This window comes from Papaver somniferum, unplaced genomic scaffold (assembly GCF_003573695.1).
Source record: "Papaver somniferum cultivar HN1 unplaced genomic scaffold, ASM357369v1 unplaced-scaffold_22, whole genome shotgun sequence".
Lineage (NCBI taxonomy): Eukaryota > Viridiplantae > Streptophyta > Magnoliopsida > Ranunculales > Papaveraceae > Papaver > Papaver somniferum.
This window is the reverse complement of record NW_020632152.1, coordinates 1293215-1317077: the sequence shown is the minus strand read 5'-3', so window position 1 is coordinate 1317077 and position 23863 is coordinate 1293215. Positions and strand designations below refer to the sequence as shown.

The 23863-nt window shown below is 37.9% G+C and overlaps 2 protein-coding genes and 1 non-coding gene across 3 annotated transcripts; all 3 read right to left on the bottom strand.

Moving 5' to 3' along the window:
- Window positions 1–3670: 3670 nt before the first annotated feature.
- On the bottom strand, window positions 3671–3742 carry TRNAH-GUG. The gene has a single exon. It is a non-coding gene; the product is annotated as a tRNA-His (tRNA).
- Window positions 3743–4099: 357 nt separating this feature from the next.
- On the bottom strand, window positions 4100–7352 carry LOC113340651 (shewanella-like protein phosphatase 1). Its single transcript, XM_026585772.1, has 10 exons — window positions 7051–7352; window positions 6797–6897; window positions 6552–6665; window positions 6245–6457; window positions 5875–6010; window positions 5594–5772; window positions 5247–5335; window positions 5063–5132; window positions 4695–4802; window positions 4100–4547 (listed from the first exon to the last, which is right to left on the bottom strand). Exons 1-9 carry the CDS (start codon window positions 7247–7249, stop codon window positions 4716–4718), a joined length of 1188 nt encoding a protein of 395 aa, XP_026441557.1. The 5' UTR covers window positions 7250–7352; the 3' UTR covers window positions 4100–4547; window positions 4695–4715.
- A 2703-nt stretch (window positions 7353–10055) lies between these two features.
- LOC113340652 (SNF2 domain-containing protein CLASSY 1-like) lies at window positions 10056–16053 on the bottom strand. The gene is made up of 7 exons (XM_026585773.1): window positions 15915–16053; window positions 15525–15637; window positions 15171–15400; window positions 13082–14938; window positions 12836–12985; window positions 10626–12624; window positions 10056–10444 (listed from the first exon to the last, which is right to left on the bottom strand). The coding sequence occupies exons 2-6, from the start codon at window positions 15586–15588 to the stop codon at window positions 10645–10647; spliced, it is 4281 nt and encodes a 1426-aa protein (XP_026441558.1). The 5' UTR covers window positions 15589–15637; window positions 15915–16053; the 3' UTR covers window positions 10056–10444; window positions 10626–10644.
- Between the last annotated feature and the right edge of the window lie 7810 nt (window positions 16054–23863).

The following is a 23863-nucleotide window of genomic DNA, read 5'->3' as shown; positions in this document are numbered from 1 at the left end:
TCCTCTGTATTGAGATTGAGAAATAAGGACAACTGGTTATACTTAGATGAAGTGTTTACAACATTGAGAGCTCAACCCATGACCTGGGTCCTGTGTCGTTAGACATCTTAATACTACCAATGCATGTGAAACTATCTTATTGGTGAAAATGAGAGAAAAAGCTTGGAATTCGGTTGTTGTTGTTGTTGTCTTGCAATGTTGAAATGTGTTATTGTATTGTCACACACAACTTTGTTTGCCTGTCTTTATGACCACGCCCATGCCATATCTGGTTACCCCATAAGTGTTATTCCCAAGCAAGAGTCTTAGTATGACTTTCAGCATTATCATGATCTGTCGATTCTTATATTAGCAAGGCCCTTCTTTGGGTTGAACCAATAATGTTCTTGAGTTACTGGAAAGCCTGCTAATCTTGTGGTATTCTTTTATAGATGGTATGGTGTAATCCAGAATACAAGCCGTTGAACTGGACTCAAATTGAACGCAACCACCATAACAAGGTATTGTAATTTTGAACTACACATTGTTGACAGCAAGTACTAGTATCCAACGAAGCTTAACACCACCAAAGCAGACTTCACACTGTATTTTCATGTCACTCTTAACGCTTTATCATAATTTGTGTACAGGAAAGAACATTGGAAGAACATAGAAAATTGGTGGAGGGAATCATGAAGCGAGACAAGAAACGACGACTGAAGATAGAGGCTGCTGGTATTGGTTACGAATGCCCAAAAATTGTAAGAATCACTTTATTCGCTTTGCTAGTTTTTTTCTTTCTCATTTTGCTTTTCATTGGGATTAATAGATCAATAGGTTACTTCACTGATCTAGTACTCTATTTTCCTATTGCATTTTAAAATGCTCCATAGAAAACTTAACCAACTGGCCACAGCTCTTATCTGCTGATTCTTTTGCCAGTTTTTCCAACTGGTACAGGCGATCTTCAAATAAACCCGCATGTCTCCACCTATTCTGCATATCTAAAGAAATTTATATAGAACGAAACAGCGAAGGCTCTTTGGAAACTTCTGGCCATGCTGAACAGACTGACTGCGCATTAAATAAGATATCAATAGCCCCTAATTTCAGAAATATATGAGACAGAATATCAGGAGGCAATTCATCCCAATTTCTAACTTCTTCGGCTGATGAAAGCAGAGTTTGATTGTCCATGATTTCTCTCGAGGTTGGGAGTAAATTAAAGGATAACTGATGCTGCTGCTTTGGTTCAGGAAATTGTGGTTGCACGGATATTCCCAGGCAGAGACTATTTATGTTTTTGGGAAACGTATTTATCGCTTGGGGAGTTTATTAAAATAATAGAGGGTTCGAGAATGGCAACCGTGGTTTTAACCACGAGTGATACCGAGCCACATGACTAAGTTCCCTTGAGTAGTAGATGCGTGTGGATTATTAGGAAAATAATTTAAAATGCAAGACGTTTAGGCTTGTGGTGTCGGTTTTACCTTATGTCCACTGAACATGCATCCTAAAATTAAATTACTACCTGTGGCTGTTAGTATCAAAGAATCTTTTTACTGGTAGCAAGCTTAAAATGTTGTGCTAGCATTAGGAAAATAATTAGCTATTTTTGTATATGTCTTATAAGAAAAAAGGGTCATCACTCGAACATTCAAATTCAAAGTACTGGATTTTGTAGGTGGGCTATAACCATCTTGATAGCACTTGTTTTTTTCCTTTACTGTTAACAAAAAGGTCATGTTATTAAGATTGGACTCTAGCTGTGGTTGCTTGGTTCACATTTTTTTTTTATATTTGGGATGTGCACCTTACAGTTACAGATACGCATTGCACATGGATTCTTGACAATAGTATTAGCAACCATTAGATCCTAAACTCATTTTTAACCATCTAGAGTTGCGTGATATTCTTTTAGTATTTCCTATTGTGGATTATTATGAAGAGAAACATTTTGTTCTCAGTAACTAATAATGTAAATGATTGCATTTTGGACTGCGGGTGACAAATTATGATAAGATTTGAGGCCCTTTTTCATTTTGGGGTTTGCTAGTGTTATTCATTTAGAGATGGATTTGCTGATTTTATGTTGACATATCTAAGTCAGGTGCATGTGTAACTCCTAGTTACATAATTCAGATGCATGTGTATCTGCAAGTTACACATGTTAATTAGATGTGTAACTTTTACTTACACATGTTAATTAGATGTGTAACTTTTACTTACACATACTGATTTTGGGTACACATATCAATATGTATGTGTAACTCCTAGTTACACTAGTCATATGCATGTGTAACTGCTAGCTACACTAGCCAGATGAATGTGTATCTCCTAGTTACACATGTTATATGCATGTGTAACTCTCAGTTACACAATTCAGATGCATGTGTAACCGCTAGCTACACTAGTCAGATGCTTGTGAAACTGAAATATACATTGTTTTATGTACTGTTCATTTTAATCGTATAATGCTTGTTATATTTCAGGTTTTAGATAACTTCATAAAAGCTAATTGCTTAAACATGGTAATGGTCTCGCTGGAACTGGGGTTGACGCTGAATACACAAGTCAGATGCATGTGTAACTCTCAGTTACACTAGATAGACACATATGTAACTCTCAATTACACTAAACAGATGCGTGTGTAACTTCTAGTTACACATGCTAAGAAATTATTGTAAATGAATATTAAAGTAATAACTTTTTTTTTTTTTTGATGTCTATTTATTTGCATATATATACAAGTGTAACTTTGCATTACACATATCATAAGGATGTGTAACTTCTGGTTACACATGCCATATGCATGTGTAACTTCTGTTTACACCTTCGCACTGTATTTTAATAATTTCGGGCCTAGATTTAATAATTTTGGGCCTAGATTTAAATTTTATTTAAATATGGGCTTGACAATATGCATAAGGGTATCAATGTCTTTTAAAAACTCGGGACCTAGATTTAAATTTTTTTTAATTAAGGACCTCATATTATGGGTTATCCATGGGTTGGGCCTGAGCCTAATTTCCCCGTATTGTATAGATAGACAGGTTGAAGCCGTCAAAATGTGAACAATTGCACATAGGCCAATAGAAACAAAATGAAGAAGAGAAAAGACGCTCAGATTTGACCCTAAAGTTATCATTTTATCCATCTACCGATCTCATCTATATTTGGCAAGTTGAAGTACAGTAAGGAAGGACCGTCCCATTGGCTGTATTTATTTACATTGTCAGAGTATTCAGAGTCACTTGGGCATGTGATGAAGAGATTTGGTGGTTGTTGTGATAAAAGAAAGTGCCTGCATGCTGCTTTCTCATGAAGTTGCTCAGAAGAAACTAGCTTGCTAGCTAGTAGGGCAAGGGCCCCCAAACAAGGTTTAAAGTTTGGTGAGTAAAAACTACTGACACAGAGAAAGAACTGACTTGACATATAGATGTGTGATCAGTTTCACACTCTGGGAAACTTTGGAGAAGCTCCTATCCTCTCCTGTAAAGATAAGAAGGTAATAACTTGTATGAGGTGTAATGGATAAAATCAAATTTTCAAGTAAATTAGGAAATGGTGGCAATGAGTTAATGGATCTACTTGTCTTTACCTGACTAGACCTTTGGTCCAAGTCTGCATTCAAAAGTTAAGAAAGTTAAAAAAATCTGGTCAAAGTATTATGCAAAAACAAAATATATACTGTGGCTGCTGGGATTCGAGCCCAGGTCTCCACGGCCACAACGTGGAATTCTTACCACTAAACTACAGCCACATTGTCGATGCAGAACAATTTTTTGATTATTCAACGTCACTAAACTGACGGATGGCAAGTCGGAATCCTGTGGCAAACAGCTTAAGCCGTTCCCTAAAGAATCCGGAACAGTTACGCATCACCAAATGGTGTTCTTTGATTGTGATGGAGTTTAGAACTGTTATTAAACCATTCAACAAGTTTATCAACTCCTAATTGACAGTTTGGTGTGACAGAACAGTAACAGTGTTAGGAGAGCGAACACTCAACAGTTACAAGACCTTTTGGCCCGACTGTCTTTTGGTGGTTCCAGTATCACTTTCGATTCAATTTTATTAAACTAAATAACAATCACTTTCGGCTGGCTAACCCGGTCCCTGAATACAACTTCACTGAATTATCACTACTACAGTAACAAGAAAACGATTTGTTTGTGGTTATACTATGAATTTTGATATACAATATATGATTTACGGCACTTCTGTGTTTAGTTGAATGAGTGACCTGTATAAAGAGTAGTTACATGTATACAAGTATTGGACGGCAATATAACATATGTAATTATGCACTTCGACAGACTACACTGCCAATTCATCACACCCATCTTCTTAGAGTTGCATGTCGTTGGTGTCTCCAGTAAGATGAAAGTAACAGATAAGTGCAAATCATACTTATAGTGTTCTTTTTCTACTACCTCGTTTTCTTTCTGAAGAGACGAATTTGCCTGATCTAACTTCCGTAAAAGGGGTACACCAGTTGAGTGTATCAACCACTTTGTATGCACAGGAAAATAAATAGTTCTTTGTTCGAGTCGAAACCCCAGTTCCTGACAAATTTATCAGATTTAGCTATTAAGCTCAATGGTATAGAAAGTCATGCACTTCAATTCATCTGCTAAGGTGAGGATGAGGTCTAGAATCTGGAAGCATTAAACAGAAAATTAGGAGTTTTTCTTCAGGCACATATGTGTTACCTTGTAAATCATTTGCAATCTTCATGTGTAGTCAACAATCTGCAATTCACTTAACATGTCCGTTCTGCTCCTTATTACCCTTGCTTCATTGTCTATTATTTCTAGAACCTGATCAACAAAAGTTCGAAGTTTAGAACTTCCTATCTTACAACTACTTTAGCTGACAGGCATAGGAAAGTATAGCAGGGTTTGGAGATATATAACAGAAACAGAGAAAATCTGGGGATATTTGATGCAATTGAGGTCAAACACCGTGACTATTGTAGGCATGTACTAAATTAGGTGCCATATCTATGCCAGAATCAAAGAAAAGCAGCCATGTGAAACCTTTATGTTATATAAGCAGGATGCCGAAACAAATAGTTTACCTCTGGTCTTGAATTAAGGACTCCGCTGGACATTCCAACATCCACACGCCATATACTACAACCATATTTACTGCAGTTCAAGAGACAGAACACAGTTTTGCCAATCAACATACAGAATGTGATAATTGAACTCTATCAGTATCTTGTCCGGGCAAAAGCTCCATAAACAAGAATTAGGAAGTACCAATTTATGCCTTCAGTTTGAGGAGTGTGTCCCACCACCATTGCTTTACCACCTAATGCTCGCAGTGTCTCTTGCAGAATCGAATATATCTGATTTAAGATAATACATTTGGTTTAGGAAGCTAAGATTTATAAAATAGTACAAGTATAGAAACATCAAAAACTTGGTAAATTTGGACATCAACTCATACACTAGTTCAAACCCATACGAACAGGTTTTGATATGTCGACACAGTCCGAATTCATCAAATTTAATACTTCATAGTGAAGTCACCATATAGTCGTGGTAACTGACAACCATATGCCATGAAGGGATATATGTAACAGCGAAAATCCAAAGTAACTTGCCTGGCGCGCTTGATAATCCTCCATGTCACCGGTGTGTCCGGAGTACAACCGGTTCCAAACAACACTATCATAGCCTCGTGTGGCTATGAAAGGGAGTTCAGGATCATCATCACCATTCTCATCGGGACCTCGCATCCAGCGAGATACTTTATTATTCATCTTCTCCACGCCATATGCAACTGGGAAAGACCAATAAAGCTTAATTATCGAGTGTTTGGAGAAAGATAGTTTGGTAAAATTATTGCGCAGGCAAAGGGAAAAATGAACTAACATGTCCATACCGTGATGAGGAAGAAGGCCACCATGACAAAAGACCCAATCATCGACTTTAAGGGCAACAGGATGACGTGACAACTCACGTGATAATAGACCTCCTGGTCTTAGAAGCGTAGATCTTGCAATGACCCCCTTTTGCTTCTGTCCTAAGACAATAGTTAATGAGACAAATTATTCGAAAGAACTATGGCATCCCTAAGAATTTCTTCTTACTCCTTGTCGATCTAAACATGCCTAAACCTATTTCCAGACACAAACAATATTTCCAAGCAAAAATTGATTTAGTGGGACTCTAAAATGCACCTTAACGGTTCCACATCCACAAGGCATACAATGAAGAAGTCATGAATCCAACAAAAGGAAGTACACGAATACCTGCAATATATTCCATGGTCCCCAATAACTCTCATTCATCTTACGATCTTGTTTCCATTGTTCAGAGACACTAACCCAATCAACAAAAGCCTCATCCCAATTATCCCCGTAATTCTCCAAGTGGTGTAAGAAATCAACACATTCTTCAAAACCTCCTTGATCAACATATCTGAAATCGCCTTCTACATTCATGGTTTCATGATTTCCATTCACCTACATAAACAACAAAAACCAAACCAAACCAAATGAAAGAAAAGGTACACTAAAACGCAATGAATTCTACAAATGAATTAGTTTCAATTGAAACCTGAAAGACAGCTCCACCATTAGCTTTTGCTTGAATATGAAGTGATCGCAACAACGCTAAAATCGCAATTTCATCCTCTCCTCTATCAAGTATATCTCCTAGTTGAACCAATACCTATACACATTACACAGAACACATATCTTAATTGTCATCATTCATAAAAATCAAGCACAAGAATCACATTTCTTATCTCTGAGTAAATTAGCCAAACAACAAACAGACATGATACAAGGACCATTAGTTACCGTCTCTCCTCCGGTCCATGTATTCCGACCGTCTGAACTCAAAACACCAGCCATCTCAAGTGCACTTCTAGTTTGTGACATATCACCATGCAAGTCTCCAACTACATTAAATCACACCAAAGCAATCAGAAAATAAAACCCAATTCTAATTCTACACTATAAAACCCAATGAGCTATCACTAATTTCACAATATAAACACAAAGCAATCATAAAACTAGATAAGCTTAAATGGGTTTTTGTTGAGAGATGTTACCAGCAATGATTCTACGGCCGGGAGCTGATACAAAGGTAGGTGGATTTCCAGTAACAACAATGGGTTTCAATCCTCCTCCTCCTCTTATTCCTTTATTCTGTAAAGAAGTTTCAGCTGTGAGTTGTTGATTTCTTTGAAGCTGAGAATATGTTTGTTGTGGGCGATACAAAGATGATGAACTCAACGACAGAATACCCATTTCTCCCTCCCTCTCTCTGTTTCTGGAACAGAGGAGTTTTAGAGAAAGGAGGAGGAGGAAGGTTTTTCTTATCTTCTTCTTCTCTTCTTTTGCTTTCAGTTCACAACATGTCAGCCAAGTGTTTAATTTATTTTTCTTTCTTTTCTCGATTTTCGTGCTGGGGGTCCATATCGTTGTTCTAATTGGTGCTGATAGTATATTCTAGTGGGTCCTCTGAGTGTGGCTGGCTATTCTGATGATTGTAGAGCCACCAAATTACAATACATGGACTTGGTTTGGTTCGCTAAGCTTGGTAATTAGGGTGGGGAGTACCCCCTCTCACTAGTGAATGACAAAGGCAGGGCAGGCGCCACTGTAGTACAATACTACAATTGGGTGATGATCCGCCAGTAATTTGAATTCGAAACTAGCTATCACCAAATTATTTACTGATCAAAAAGAAAGAAAAATGTACTATAATTGGGTGATGATACCATTAATTTGAATTCGAAACTAGTTATCACCGAATTCTTTTGATTTTTCTTCGAAAGCATAATTTTCTTTGTTGGTCAAAAAAATAATTTGATGCTAATAAATTCCAAACTGTCAGCAATCACTCAAAAACTTTACCTATATATTTGTTTCATATCACAGCTACTGCCGTGAAATCGGCAACTGGATGCATTCATTAACCTGCGGTAGTGATATTTTAGAAGAAAAACATTCATCATCCTCTCGGACCAGTCAATATTCATTACCTGTTGTTTTGGGTTTTCCTCACTCACGTTGAATTGTGGGCATCAATTTTAGTTTCATCAAGGGGTGGTGGTGCACGATGTTGGCCCTTTAGTTCAACCAACGGTCATCATTGAAGTGATCAAACAGTAGTAGGTAATTAGGTGCACAGTACAGTACCACATCAAAAATATTCTTCACCCTTAATGGGTTTTTCGAAAACGTATCATAAGATCTCATCAATCGGCCCGTTAAGAAACGGATGTAGGAACCACCGTTGTAGAGATCAGCTGTACATCAGCAATGAACGATTTTCTGGCGACCATGGTTTTTTATTGAGGGGACCATGATTTTATTAGGTCACCTTCCCTATAGTTATAAGGGGTGTCATAAAGCATTGAAATGACTAACCTATCCTTAACCTAATTTAATTTAAAACCAACCCAATAACCACCTATATATATAACCACCACCTCCTCCCATCACCACCTCCCACCATCGCTGATTACCACCACCACCACCTCCGATTATTACCACCACCAACCACTGATTACCACCACCACCACCGTCCACCACCGCCGATTACCACCACCACTTCCTCCAATTATCACCACCACCAACCACCGCCCACAACCGCCGATTACCACCACCACCATCTCCGATTATCACCACCACCAACCACCGATTACCACCACCACTATATATATATAGCTTAATTTAAAACATTAACAAAGATATTCCCACAAACCCATTACTTGTCATTCGTTTTTGGTTGAATAAATGAGAAGTAATCATTAAAATGAGTTGAAAATGGAAGTTGCAGAGAGGTTTAATGGAGGGTTTTTTCAGAGAAAAGTACGGTTATCATGAATTAATTTTTTCTTAACCGAACTCAGAGTTCGGTTGATTCACAAAAAAATACTTTTAACCGAACTCCTTTTATTAGAACAACACAAGTCCATAAGTTCGGTTCCTTCGCAAAATAAGGATATCACCGAACTTTAGTTTACGAAAATAATGAGAAGTCCACAAGTTCGGTTCGTTCGCAAAAATGTTAAGTTTTCTTTGTAACCGAACTCTACCTTTGAAAATTCGTAACCGAACTCTACCTAATTCGCCAAGAAATAAATTTCGTAGTAACCGAACGTTTTCCTAATTGCATATATGCATATATAAGCCCAGTTCGGTTGATTTGCAAAATATGTTGAAGTTTGCGAACCAACCGAACTTCTAACACTAGGTTACTTTTAACCTGCAATTCGATTGGGAACTTGGTGGCGTTGAAGTTTGCGAACTAACCGAACACACAAGATGTACCCAAATAAATTGTTATGTTCAAAGTTCTGGTTACCTACCATTTTATTCTAGGTAACCGAACATTACACTGTACGACCAAAACCTCCATTAACGAGCGAGTTCGGTAACCTGCGTGTTTGGAAAACGTAACCGAACTACACTTTCAGGTGTGTTCGGTTACATGTTCTTGACATATGATAACCGAACTGGCCCAAATCTACATAAAAAAATTTATTTTTTTTTGAAAGTTTGGAACAATTCAACCAACATTATCTAAGTTTGAAGCATACCTGGGTACCCAAATACCCTTCCTCCAGATGTGGTTGGTAAAATCCATCGTTTTTCATGTTTTCCTTCTTCATCTTCTCTAACTTTACTCTCTCGATAATTCTACTTCTTTAAAAAAAAACCATCTGATTTTTTAATCTCACTAATTATCTTTAACTTAATCATCTCACTGATCATTTCACTAACTACTATTAACACTAACTAATCATCACCCAAAATTAATCAGGAAGGTAATTTAGATATTAATATAAATATCTAGATAAGGGTGACCTAAATTTACTTCTAATGTCTGTATCCAAAATAAAACCATGGTCCCCAAAAAAAACCATGGCCCCCAAAAAATCGTTTTTAGCAATGGGTTAGCTTAAACCAACTTACCAGCCCAACCAAAGCCAATCTGATGGAAGGTTTTTAGCTTACAAATTATACTGCACGCCATATATCAGGTGGTGGTAGTAGCAGAGCATTTTGAAAATACGTCACAGAAATTGCTTAAACATCCCATGGCTCAGTTGAAGATGCAATCCGCTAAAACTGGTTACATACATTATGGATCTTATTCAGACACTATCAGATGAGTCAGGCAGACGAAAAACACCACTATCTTACAGGTTTACAAGCTAAGCCGTTTTTACATTAGTGATTTCTTCAACACGTGATGCACATTCTTTCGAAACAAGTCAGATACAGGCGAATATCTTAACAGTTTCTAAGCATCAGCCATAAGAAGAACCAAAATGTGTAGAGTGAATCTAGTTCTTCTCTATAGCAACACCAACACAACAGGCAGCAAGGAACAACACAAAGGCTCGGAGATTACCATCAACAACGCAGCTTCATGCTAAATATGAACCAACTTTTGAACTGACTCGCAGAGAAGTCTTCCTCTTTCAGCACCTAAATCCAAAAGAAGATTATACCTCATTACAAGCTGCTATATTATTTAATATTATCTTTCTACTTTTGAGCATAGCATACTGTTAGTTTGGGGCCAATTTATGTTCGAAAGCAAGACCAAATTTTGTTTAAAAGAACAAAGATACAAGAAAATATCTTTTTCCTTGGAATAGTGGATTACCTGACAAAACCATCTGTCATCAGAAAGTTCCTTTCATATGAAACACTGCTGTAGTTTCATTTTTCTTTCGGTCCATCAGCTTTTCATCTTTCATGATCAGATGGAATAAGTCGGATTCATCTTCTTCAACTATCTCTCGCAAAACTTCGTCATCAATATTTTCTGCTTTAGCATGAGAAGAATTTTTCGCATTATTCCCAACAAATATCATCCTTGACACCCAATCTTTCCATGCTGTCTTGCTATGTTTCTTTTCTTCCACAGTCCCTGATGTCAAAAGCTGGTAAACATAAACTATCTTCTCCTGACCTTGTCTAAACGCCCGACCTACTGCCTGTTTTATTTTGGACGGGTTCCACTCTGAATCCAGCAAAACAACTCGTGAAGCAGCTGTCAAACTAATGCCTTCACCACAACAACCAATCGAAGCTAGCAACACTTGAGCATTCCCACCGGGGTCTTCAAATTTATCAATCATCCTTGTGCGCTGGAATACTAATTGATCACCATGCAGTATTAACATTTCCTCCCCTTCTGCCCAATTGAACATATTCTTGAATATTTCCATAAGGTATCTCATTGGAGCAATGTTACGGCAAAAGATTAACACTTTCTCTCTCTTGTGCACACACTTCTGCACAAGGTTCACGACAAATCTCACCTTTGAACCTCGTGTAATGTCATGTCGTTGTCCTGCAAGCTCTTTCCTTTCATCATCATTGAAGAACTTGTCCAGACACTCTAAGCTTGTCAACAACCAAGGATGGATAGATACAAGAGTGATTGTTAGCTCATACTCAAGAGAATATCTCGTACCACAATCATACTCCAGGAGCTTCAACATAGCCTTGTCTTGAGCCGGAGTTGGTTTTAACAATAGAGCGTAGGCTTGCAAACCTGGAAGGCAATCAGATCCATCACCTTCATAAACATCTACGAAACCCGTAGTTAGCTGCTTAAGCTTATTTAGACCTTTTTTTCGATCTTCATCGTATTTCGAATGGATTCTCCTACCAATCTTATCCACAAAGAACTTTCTTGCTAGGATCTCCTTGCATCTTTTTGTGTCCTTCCTCCGATATCCTTTCCGATTTTTAACTCCATAGAGAGGGTCCAATTCCCTTAGCACCTCACTAATAAACCTCGGCCTTGCCAAGCTAAGAGTATTGAAGTACTCGTCAAAACTGTTCTGAAATAATGTTCCTGAAAGCAAAATTCTTAATTCTGTTTTCACCTCCATCAGAAATCTCCTTAACATTGAATGTGAGCTTCTAGGGTTGTGCCCTTCGTCCAGGATTAAAAGCCCCGGACTCTCACGTAAAACACCACCCATGTATCTCCAATACTCATGCTTTGACTGTTCTCGCATCAAAGAGAGGAAACAAGGGTAACTCATAAGGAGGACACTTGGATGTTCATGCCATTTGCGCAATTTGTCTAGACAATCCACTGCATGCATTACATCTTGGTTCACTCTGCGCCCCCCCACAGTCAGACTCTGATATTCCAACCTGTAATTTTGATATGAATGGATTTGGTAGACTGGAATCGGAACCTTCCATTTCTTCATTTCTTTCTTCCAAGTGTACACAGTCGTATTTGGAGCAAGGATCACCGGCCGCTGCCCTGGGAACAATCTCAAAGAGCTTTCAAGGAATGCAATCACGAGTAAAGTTTTCCCAGCTCCCGGAGAATGAGAGATTACACAACCACCAGCTGAGTCGCATGCGTCTTCCATTTCTGATGGGATCATCGAACCAGCAATGTTTTTCCACAGGAACTCAAAAGCTTTCTTTTGGTGAGCTCTTAACTTATCTCTAAGATCTGGTATCAATGCCCAAACACTCTCATTTTGTTCTCGTAGTTCTTGTACCGATATGTTTCTTGCGGAATCAGGATTTCTGAAAATATCGAACTTTGTTGTGTTGATATCTGGACCCTTCATGTCGTTCTTTACCTTCCACTGCGCCTCGCATCTCGACCAACCTTTGTCTTGCAGCTACAAATAGAAAACAGGAGAAGATGAGTTGATTTGTTAGGTACCAGTTGGATCAACTTCTAGTTTGTTGCAACAAAAAAAAAAGGAAAAAAGATAAAAGAATTCTAAGAGAGCCAGAACCGCGATAGCATTAAAAAGATTCACATTGATCGGCCATTTAGTGTACAACATGCAATTACCAACTATTCAGGCGGCTTGAGAGTTCACTTACAAAGGGTAGCGACATGTCTCTTATTTCGGTGACCACAGATTTGCATAATAGACATATAAGCCCAATCTCTTCATCTAAATGATACTCATGTTGACACGAGGCTTTATCACAATCACTTTCTTTTCCCTCGCAGGAATCAGCATTATTACCCTGCAAGTTTAAAGTACAACGTTTTTTAGTTATGAAGTCATCCGTAATACACTAATCAGTAATAACAGAATAATTAAAACTGATATAGCTATATACCTGATTTCCTCCAGCAAAGTCAAATGAATTATTAGCAAAATCCATCTCTTTCCATAGAGAATCAAGATCTTCTTGTTCTTCATTTTCATTTTCCTGCTTATCCTCTGATTTTTCCTTACATATATCCTTCCATCGCATGGAAGGAATTGCCTCACTGACATGTTTCCATTGCGGTTCTGAACATGATTGGCTCTTAGCAATCTCTGAGTTAATGTTCTTCATGCACCTGTGTATCTCTGACCTGTAATCACTGGGACTCATATATTTCCTTTGGTAGTAAGCCCCGGGTTCATAAGTATATCTCGTCCTCGATCCAAAAGAAGGCGTTTTACTTTTTGGCGCTTCATGTGATACTACTTTCTCCTTCAGTAAGCACTCTAAAACCCTCTTTTTTCTTGCTAACTTTGCTTTCCTTTGCACTTCTTCAAAACTATCAGTATCACATTTTGAAGCTAAGTGGCTAAACTTGGTCAAAGAAGACGCAAAATATTCCTTGCTTTTCTTTGAAATGCTGCCGCAATGTTGAACCTTTTCACACAAATCTTTCTCTCCTTTTGAACTTTTACTGCTCACTGAAGGACCACCCTCCTCCTTGTTCTCAGCCTTCCTTTGTTCTGCTTGAGAACTATCAATATTAGATGCAGAATTATTTAAGTTGCTATACCTGTTCATACGGGACATAAAATAATCCTTGCTTTGTTTTGAAATGCTGTCGCAGTGTTGAACTTGCTGCTTACACAAGTCTTTCTTTTCTCTTGACGTTTCGTAAACCACAGGAGGATCAGCATATCGAGGCCGCTTTACACTTATAACATCTCCACCTAGCTGTTCTGTGCTTGACTCCATCTCATCTGAACCGTGCATACAATCATCATTTGTTTTCATATCCAGAGCTACTGGCTGGTCGATGCCGCCAATATTGATTTGGGATGGAACGAGTTCTAAGTTTGAAGCCTGCATATTTTCATGATTTCTTTTTATACCCACTGTCGGCTGGTCCATGCTGCCGGTCTTGACTTCGTACGTAACGAGTTGCAAGTTTGAACTGCGAATACTATCATGCTTTCTTTCTGTACGCAAATTGCGAATAGTATCACGCTTTCTTTCTGTACGCAAATTGGGAATAGTATCATGCGTTCTTTCTGTACGCACTATTGGCTCGTCCCACCAGTCATTATCCTCAGAAGACATTTCCCATGGCTCCTCATCGACTTCTCTTACTCTAGCTGTTCTTTTTGCACTCTTCACATTGGAAGACCATGGATTGCCAACATAACGTTCGGGTTGTATAGACTTTCGACCGGACCGCCTCAATTCAAGCTGATCATCAAGGGAGTCATCCATGGAGGTATTCTCTTGATCAGATGATATCAAAGCAGACTCTGGCACAATGGTTAGGATATTAGGTTTAAAGACATCATCATCCATGTAGAAATTGACGAACTTTAAAGCCTTGTCAGAGCCAGTTGAACAGATATCTTGATTGTCTTCAAGAAATTGATAAAAAATCTTCCTTCGCATTGACAATATTTTAAAGTCGAAGCCTTTCAATGTAGACGCAACAAGCATCCACGAAAGGTCACAGGAGAACTGAAGCCGGAGCAACTTAGCATCATTTCTGGAAGGACAATCTTTCAAATAAGACCACCTGTGATACTCGTCTTCAGAAGGCTTTCCATCAAGTTGCTGGAGGACAGCAATATCATCAATTGTTACTTCCATAATTTCTTTGTTAAGTGTCCACCATCTCATATCAGATGGTACACGTTTCCTGAACAAGTTAACGAAAAACCGGCAGGTGCATCCAGATTCATGAGGTGTCCTCGCAATCGAATTAACCTTAGCATCAATCCATACCTGCAAATGGGTCGAAAGAAAACGTGTAAATGGTCACTGGAGTAGAATACAAACCTAAAATCAAAATAGACAAACACAAAGCACCGCAGATACCACAAAGGAAGGACACAGAGATATAGACAGCCAAATTATACCGAAAGTGATCAACTAAGGATTGCAAACTGAATAGCTTGAACAACTGCATTGCAATAGAAAAACAAAAAAAAAACAATAGTAAGATTCGTGGTAATACCTTTTCTTCGCCTGAATCCTTTGACAATATACAGATATCTACACCAGGCCTCAAAAAACACATGCAATCAGATACCGTCGCTCTTCTTGACCTCATTCGCAAATTACCCACCGGTATTTTCTCGGTGACACCCACCTCATCAGGGGATTCTAAATGCACATCCAATTCCCCTTTCCTAATACTCAGGCTCTTCACTGGCCACCATGAGCTACCATAATACGCCTCGAAAGCTGCAAGAATAACACAATCAGCACTAATTCATCAAATAACAACATTAAAGCAATACAAACACACCCAAGAATCACGGAAACACTGGGTTTGCACATTCAATTCATAAAGTTTCCCAATACTCACGCGACACATCAATTGGATGCTGGGGTTTATACAAGGATCGCTTCTTCGTTGTCGTCGAGCTCATCTCTTTATCAAAACTCAAATTCCCAACTGCATTAGTACATAGACATATCCTGCAAGCAGTTCCAACATTAATTTCAAATGTACATTCAACTCCACAACAACATTCACAACAGTCTCCAATCAGTTCTCCAAAAACCTTAAGAAATCCAAACAATCAAGAATGTAATATGTAATTCACCAAAATCAATTCAAAAAATTAACCCAATCATTAACTAAAACATTAGAATCACAATATATTTCTGATTAATCACATTATTTAGCCATGTAAAAAAAAATCAAAAATCAAAAAAGAAAAAATCAACTGTCAAGTAAAAAGTATAGTTGTACCTTAGAAAGGGTTTAGAGAATATTAATCTGTCAGATGATTCTGGGCAAGCCGGAGTTTTTCTACTGAAGCAGAGATTTGCCTGTCAGATGATGATGATTCTGTGGGAAGCCGGAAAAAGCACATATTCTGAAGGGCTTTTCCCGGTTCTGAGAAGAGAAACACACAGAAAAGGAAAGGAGGAAAGAGGGGGCGGAAATATCAATCAAAAATATAAATTTACTCCTAAATTTATTTACTACTAGGAGTAGAATCGAGGAATTGGGGTTGAGATTTTCAACTTTTTTGTTTCCCAACTCCGAGAATCGGGGACGGAAATCGAGGCTGTTTTCTTTATTGTGTACTGTGAATTGTCACACGTGGTGAGTACTTTTTGTGGGGTAAGTTTATTTTTGGGAAGCGGATAGATTTTATTTACTTTTTTAAGTCAGCAGAATATTAAAGTGGGAGATTTTATATAGACCGCGTCACTGACTGACTCGCTTTTTACAGCTTTTTACAGTCAATTTGTGGTACATATATGGTAGTAAAAAGGTTAACAACTTAGGACTCCGTGGTGGTTGAATTGGATTTGGAAGCACTTACCCTAGTTGTTGGGCTGTCGTCATGTGTCGATCGTTAAACCTCTCAACCTGTTAGTTTGTAGTTATACCAGGTGGCCATTGCAAAATGATTTACTTTTTCTTTTTGATAAAAAATAAAAAATGATTTATTTCTCCAGCATTAAGAACCCTGATTTTGGGCATACTGAAATCTTTGTAGGTATACTGAATAAAGACAAAAAAGGTTATGAAATAACAAAATCAGATATCCCGTAAACCCAATTTTTTTTAATGACAAATCTACCCTTTGTGTATTAATGTTAGTAATCTGGATTAGTAATTAAAAATTTTGTTTAGTAATTAAGATAATTTTCAGAATTATAAAGGTTGTTTAGATGAAAAAAATTTGGGGGGAAGAAAAATCAAAGTTTTGGTTAATAAGGAGAGAAAGAGAAGGAGAAAGTGAGAAAATTTTAATTCTTGATTCAATGGAGGATGAGGAGGGTCATAATTCATATAAAAAACCTAGGAAAATACATATCAACTACAACAATGATTCCCAAATGGCTGATTTCTTAGATTTTGAGAATGATTTTACACAAACTCAAACACAAACACAAACTCAAGATGATGATTTTTATGAGCCAAATCCAGATGATGAGTACATATATGAGGAACCCAATGCTTCTAATACACAGGTACACTTCTATCTTATGCTCAATCTCACTTTTATAGCTCGAAATTATCAAAAGTTTGGATTTTTGCTTCATGGTTCGGCGAACCAGGTTGAGGTTCGGCTCACATCTATGAGCCGAATCAACCAAATGATGAACGGTTTGACTCACTGAATCTGTTTACTGCATGTGATAGACGCATTTATGTGTCTAATATATCTCAATTGTATATAGTGTTAGTGCTCGATTCTATACTTATTTGGTTATTTTATTTATTTTAGGTGTTTTTAGAAGAATAAGCTTTTGGAGCGAAATTGGCTCGAAAAGTTGTTAAAGGCACCAGGGAGGACATTTGCTATCCGGACTCTCTCTTTGGATAAGGGGTAACCCATTTCTAGGCATGTGCTAAAGGGACACCGAGACTGGATAGGGGGAGGTCACCTTCTTCACGTTTCAAATTAGAAATTCTGGCGGGAAAAGAAGCTTTCTCGCCTGGCAGTTAGGGTTAGAATTTTTGAAGAGTTTTACAGTGATTCAATCATTGGGAATTGTTGGGATGGGCTTCCTAGAGCTAAACAGGGTCCGTGAATGTGTTTGGATCGAGTAACTTGGGCTGAACAAGCCGTGAAATGGGAAGAGAGCTAAACAGGGAAGGATGTGATATCGGGTCCTGTTTGAAGTCGAACTTGGAGTCCCAGCGTGACTAAAGTGTAGATATACCTTCATATAGATTCTACTATATCCTATAAAGAGTTTGGGAAGAGTACGGAATCAACAGAAGCCGCACACAGAAAATTATCGTGACTTGCTGCCAAAGAAAAAAAGAGATAAACCAAAAGGTTTCGTGAAGATTTGTTGGTCATGTTGTGTATAAAAGAGGTTTCTTCGAGTCTTATAAAGGTTATCAAGAGTTTGGGGAAGGTTTAGGACGCAGAGGAGCGAAGAAGAAGGATTAACAGCAATTCCCACCTGCTGCTGTTGCTGCCATTAGAGGACCTTGAAGAACACGAAGAACAGACTGCACAGAGCAGTCTTATTTTCCAGCGTCAACAGCAGCAGTGGAGTGTCGTTGTTTTACTGCAGTTCCCTGGTATCGTTTCTTTCTGGACGCTTAAAGAGGGTCGTAGTTTCATGTTTTATATTTTTCACTCTTTTAATCATATTTTGAGCATCAAGTATGTATTTTGAGAACATGATTATTATGAGTAGCTAAACCCCAATACTGGGATGATGGAGGAAGCTGTTTTTCAGCCATGTGGTTATCTAAATAATTCTTAATTCACTTTTTGCACCGATTTTAATTGATTTATGATTTCAATTAATTACTTGTGATTTTGTTTGATGGAACATGCTTAGTCATAGGGATTCTTGATGTGCCATGCTTATAATATACAAGTAATATTTTATGGAATCTAATTTGGCAAAGATAGAGTTAATATTTGTTTTATTTTGAGCTATAATCGCCTAGGATTATTTTCTGAGCCACTTGAATATGAAACACATTGGAATCCTGAGTCCTGGTTCCTCTTGATCTTGTGACATATTTTCTGTATATATCTTTATTTTTAAATCTTTACAAGTCCGAGCAATAAATCCTTATTTACCGCAATCGAAATACTACAACAAAATGGCGCCGCCGACGCGGACTTGTATATAGATTTGTTTTTAGGTTTAATTATTTATTTATTTATTATTATTTGTTCCTTTTTACGTTTCTTTTTGTGTCTTTGATTTACAGGTTCGAAGTGGAATACTAAGGACTTGGGAACAAAAAGCTTAAAGCTAAAAGCTAAAAGAGAAGAAAAAAAAAAGACATAATTTTTTTTTTAGGATTTAATTTTTATTATTATTTTTTTTTTGTATATAGCTTTTATTTATTTATTTTAGAATTTGTAATTTTGGACTTTTTATTTGGACTTTATTCTGGACTTTTGGACATTTTTTTATTTTTATTTTTTTAACCCTACGGAAGGGTATTATTATTAAAAAAAAAATTATATAAACTGTGTGCAGGGAAGGACGACAATTACGATATCGTCTCGGCCCCTCGGGTTCGTACATGACATAGGAGTCGTGGCCCGAATCGACTTCAACGGTTCATCCCCTGTCTGGTACGGGAGGTAAGTCCATCGAAACACTCGCGAATCTCCTATAAGCGAGTTACTGTATTCCTTAAGGTGATTCATTGATTGAGGACGAATTTGGACTGTTTTTAATTTCCTAGTAAAGGGCAAGGCCTGGCCAAATCAAGATAAGGACTCGGATTTCATCATCGTTTCCTTCTTGCCCGCCTTAGGAAAACGAAACCTAACGCGAACCCAAGCTTAAAACTTGACTAGAACGAGACCGATAGGGTAACGCGCTTATTAGGAAAAAAATTCGAAGGATATTGGTTACTTTCTTAAGCACACCTCGAAGTTCATAATGGTTTCTGTGAGTTGAATGCGTGACTGCGCCGCCTTGTGATAGCGGTGAGGCCTTGGGTATCAAAGCTCCACTGAGCTTCCCTCGCCTCAATTCAACTTACTTTGACTCGGATTGATTCCAGAGGGGTTTGCTCAAACTGTAACGAATTCCCCTTCGAGAGATAGAAGCTAGTCTAGAAACAATCTAAGGGAGCCATCATGCTTTTTGTTTTCTAGATAAAATAGGCTTGTCGTGGTCGAGTCAGCCTTCTTTGTGCTTGTTTAGAATTCCCTTGCAGTTAAAATGTCAAACTGGTATTATAATAGCCATCAGAATGAATATAATTATCCAACTGAACAATATGGACATTATTATGACCATAGTGTGAATAGTGGTTGGGAACGCCAACCTTTTGAAGGTTATGGGTCATACCATGGTGAGCCCAATTACTATCCACACGTGCATCAGTCATACGAGCAAGAAGATTATAGTACTAGTTCTTCGTCTCTAGAGGATACAATCAAAATATTGAAAAGTAGTCCTTATTATGATCCTTCATTTCCTATTCCTTCTCTAGAAGAGACTCTCAGGAATTTAGCTGAGTCATCACGTCAGTTAGCTGAATCGACGTATAAATTAGATGAGGTGAATAACGTAGTTATGGACGAAAGAACTGCAACAACAACTGAATTTGTAGAAGATATCCTCAATAAATTAACTCAAAACTTAGATCCTACACTAAGGGAACTTTCTTTGGAAGAGACCCTTGAGAGGATAGTTGAGTCGACACGTAGACTTGAGTTAGAGACGAACGAAAGTATTGCTCGAAATAACTTGAATTGCCAATATAGTGTATCCAATAATACCCTTGAGAATGAAGATAGTTTTCACATAATCAAGATAACGAGGTTATAATTGGTAACACTACTTATTTAGATAAGGTTCAATCATCTTCGTACTATTATGATGATGAGGATAGTAGTGATGAAGAATCTGAAATATGTAGGCATATTGATCAGGAATCTAGTAATCCAATTGAGCTTTATAGTGATTATATTATTTCTACTTCAAATCCAAATATTTTTTATGATTATTCACCTATTCAAGAGGACGAGGATTTGATTAGGAATACCACCGTTTTAGACGATGTAGTATTTCCTTTTGATTACGAAGCCGATAGTGGTTTAGAGGAACGGGTTTATTCTGAAAATGCTGTTTTAGAGTCTATCGACTTAGAAACAATAATCTTAAATGAAGAACATAGACCCGTAGAGATGAGTAAAGATGCACTACCTGATAAAAACTTAGAAGAATCAATTCACCACTTCCAAGAATCTGATGATCTAGAAATTAGGGAGATTGTGACTAGTCTATCTAGAGACACTGAAAACTCTAAGTTTGGGGGTGATTATCACTTTCCTAGTGCTTTACCTTTAACTCTCAGAAAGTCCCCTCACATAGGACTTGATATCCATGCCTCAACCATCTTACAAGATTATCTTCATACTAGGTTTCCCGAACCTAATGATGTCCTGAAAAAAGTTCAGTCGTTAGAAACCCATCCTATGGTTGATGTGGTTTGCCCAGGCTATGATACCCAGATTGACTTTGTTTTCCCACCAAATAGTTTTCTTCCAATTGTGGGAACGTATAGATTTCAAATGTGTCACTTATTAAGTTCTGAGACTAAGCCTAAGTACTTTAGGAAATTAGAATCGACACATTTGCTTCAGAATGGCCACTACTCTGACTGTGGTCAACTATGTAAGTCATACCTAATTGACTTAGAGGATCCTAAATTATTTAGGTTATTTTGTGATTCCAGGTTCTTATCTGAGTTTTTCCAGACTCTAGGACCTAATAATTTGGATCCTACCTATGAGGAAATGCATCCGAGGAAAATAGTCTATTTAGACCCCTTCATAGAACCTTAACCTGAACCGCAATTAGCGATAGTTATCCAGAAACTAGGTAAGGGCATGCTATTCTTGTACATTTTCTTGGTTCACTGCATTTTCCTTTTGTCAGCTCTTTTTGGTTTTAAAGACCCACAGTTATTCCGGCTACTGTTATACGGTTCGAGTTGACTAAATCTTTTCTATGTCTGGCTGAAGACTTTAAACTTAGCACTTCTTGGGAGGTAACCCAATCTCATGCAACATGGTAATATCTTTCCTTAACTCTTTTGCTTCAAATGGTAACAGTTTCTCCTTGTTCGTGCTTTTAATTTTGTCTTTAGAACATTGAGAACAATGTTAGATTTAAGTTTGGGGGTATGGGAGAAACTTTTTAGTTGCAGTATGAATAAATAAACTCCAGAACCTAGAAATTTATGCCTATGGAGGATTGCACTAACTAATCTAAGTGGATGGAAGCATTTTGGTTGTAGGAGTTGAGGAACCAATCTGATTAGATGGAAACATCTGGAAGAGTCTATTCATAAAAGCACAGAGCTCAGGTGTTAGAAATAACATGATAGTTTCACCATATCTCGTTGAGTCCTTTTCACTTATGTTTTTATTTTTTTATTTTAAACTATGTTTCTCTAAGTGATTAGGTGGGGCTCACGATTCAAGTTGTTACCACTGCTAGGGTGAGATAGAGTGATTGAGATACCAAAAAAAAAACATGAAATGAAAAAAAAAAATAAAAATTGAGACCAGACCATTAGACCAAAACGGAATAAGATTCAATAAAGTCGACCACTGGAACCCTTGTATATGCCAGTTGTGTTGACCTAGAGTTAGGGTTATCGACCACTGGTTCCCTTGTATATGCCGGTGAGTTGATACTAGTTAGACTATCTCAGTCATTTAGGATAAGTTTATTTTGGCAGTGGCCTTCAGACAGATATGAGAAACACCGTTCACCTAGTTAACATCAAAACCATCTATGTTTTTCTATATCCATCTTCTTGATCCATCCATGTGATTAGTTTTGACTCCGAATATGATGTCCATAGTGTAACTATCTGAGTAGAGCTCTGTCACTTTATATGAATTTTAGTATGCTTGAGTGCAAACTCGTGTACAACAATTGGAATTTCGCATCAGGGTACTTCTTCCTGTAGTCAATAAGTATGCCAACCAAGGAGATTCTTAAGTGCCTTCCAAGGTTCTGCGTAGATAGCTAAGGTCTGGAGTACAGGTTTTGTGGGTACACCTCTGGTAAACCCACCCGAGACTATAACTCGGCCACTAGGGCCACCTAGGGGTTTAAAGGCTTATTGCATACGCTAAATGCAATCGACGATGCCTGCGAAAGTGAGTTAGGATTTTATTTTCTATTTGATTTGCTCGGGACTAGCAAATAATAAGTTTGGGGGTATTTGATAGACGCATTTATGTGTCTAATATATCTCAATTGTATATAGTGTTAGTGCTCGATTCTATACTTATTTGGTTATTTTATTTATTTGTAGGTGTTTTTAGAAGAATAAGCTTTTGGAGCGAAATTGGCTCGAAAAGTTGTTAAAGGCACCAGGGAGGACATTTGCTATCCGGACTCTCGCTTTGGATAAGGGGTAACCCATTTCTAGGCATGTGCTAAAGGGACACCGAGACTGGATAGGGGGAGGTCACCTTCTTCACGTTTCAAATTAGAAATTCTGGCGGGAAAAGAAGCTTTCTCGCCTGGCAGTTAGGGTTAGAATTTTTGAAGAGTTTTACAGTGATTCAATCACTGGGAATTGTTGGGATGGGCTTCCTAGAGCTAAACGGGGTCCGTGAATGTGTTTGGATCGAGTAACGGGCTGAACAAGCCGTGAAAGGGGAAGAGAGCTAAACAGGGAAGGATGTGATATCGGGTCCTGTTTGAAGTAGAACTTGGAGTCCCAGCGTGACTAAAGTGTATATATACCTTCATATAGATTCTACTATATCCTATAAAGAGTTTGGGAAGAGTACGGAATCAACATAAGCTGCACACAGAAAATTATCGTGACTTGCTGCCAAAGAAAAAAAGAGATAAACCAAAAGGTTTCGTGAAGATTTGTTGGTCCTGTTGTGTATAAAAGAGGTTGCTTCGAGTCTTAGAAAGGTTATCAAGAGTTTGGGGAAGGTTTGGGACGCAGAAGAGCGAAGAAGAAGGATTAACAGCAATTCCCACCTGCTGCTGCCATTAGAGGACCTTGAAGAACACGAAGAACAGACTGCACATAGCAGTCTTATTTTCCAGCGTCAACAGCAGCAGCGGAGTGTCGTTGTTTTATTGCAGTTCCCTGGTATCGTTTCTTTCTGGACGCTTAAAGAGGGTCGTAGTTTCACTGTTTTATATTTTTCACTCTTTTAATCATATTTTGAGCATCAAGTATTTATTTTGAGAAAATGA

What these genes read in the sequence shown, in the direction of transcription:
- LOC113340651 (XM_026585772.1), bottom strand. Translation starts at nt 7,249, where the DNA reads ATGGGTATTCTGTCGTTGAGTTCATCATCTTTGTATCGCCCACAACAA. An exon ending in CATGGACCGGAGGAGAGACG is followed by an intron (nt 6,666 to 6,796) that starts GTAACTAATGGT and finishes TAATGTGTATAG; the next exon opens with GTATTGGTTCAACTAGGAGA. An exon ending in GACCATGGAATATATTGCAG is followed by an intron (nt 6,011 to 6,244) that starts GTATTCGTGTAC and finishes GTCTTAGGACAG; the next exon opens with AAGCAAAAGGGGGTCATTGC.
- LOC113340652 (XM_026585773.1), bottom strand. Translation starts at nt 15,588, where the DNA reads ATGAGCTCGACGACAACGAAGAAGCGATCCTTGTATAAACCCCAGCAT. An exon ending in AGGATTCAGGCGAAGAAAAG is followed by an intron (nt 14,939 to 15,170) that starts GTATTACCACGA and finishes ACCCATTTGCAG; the next exon opens with GTATGGATTGATGCTAAGGT. An exon ending in ACTTTGCTGGAGGAAATCAG is followed by an intron (nt 12,986 to 13,081) that starts GTATATAGCTAT and finishes TTAAACTTGCAG; the next exon opens with GGTAATAATGCTGATTCCTG.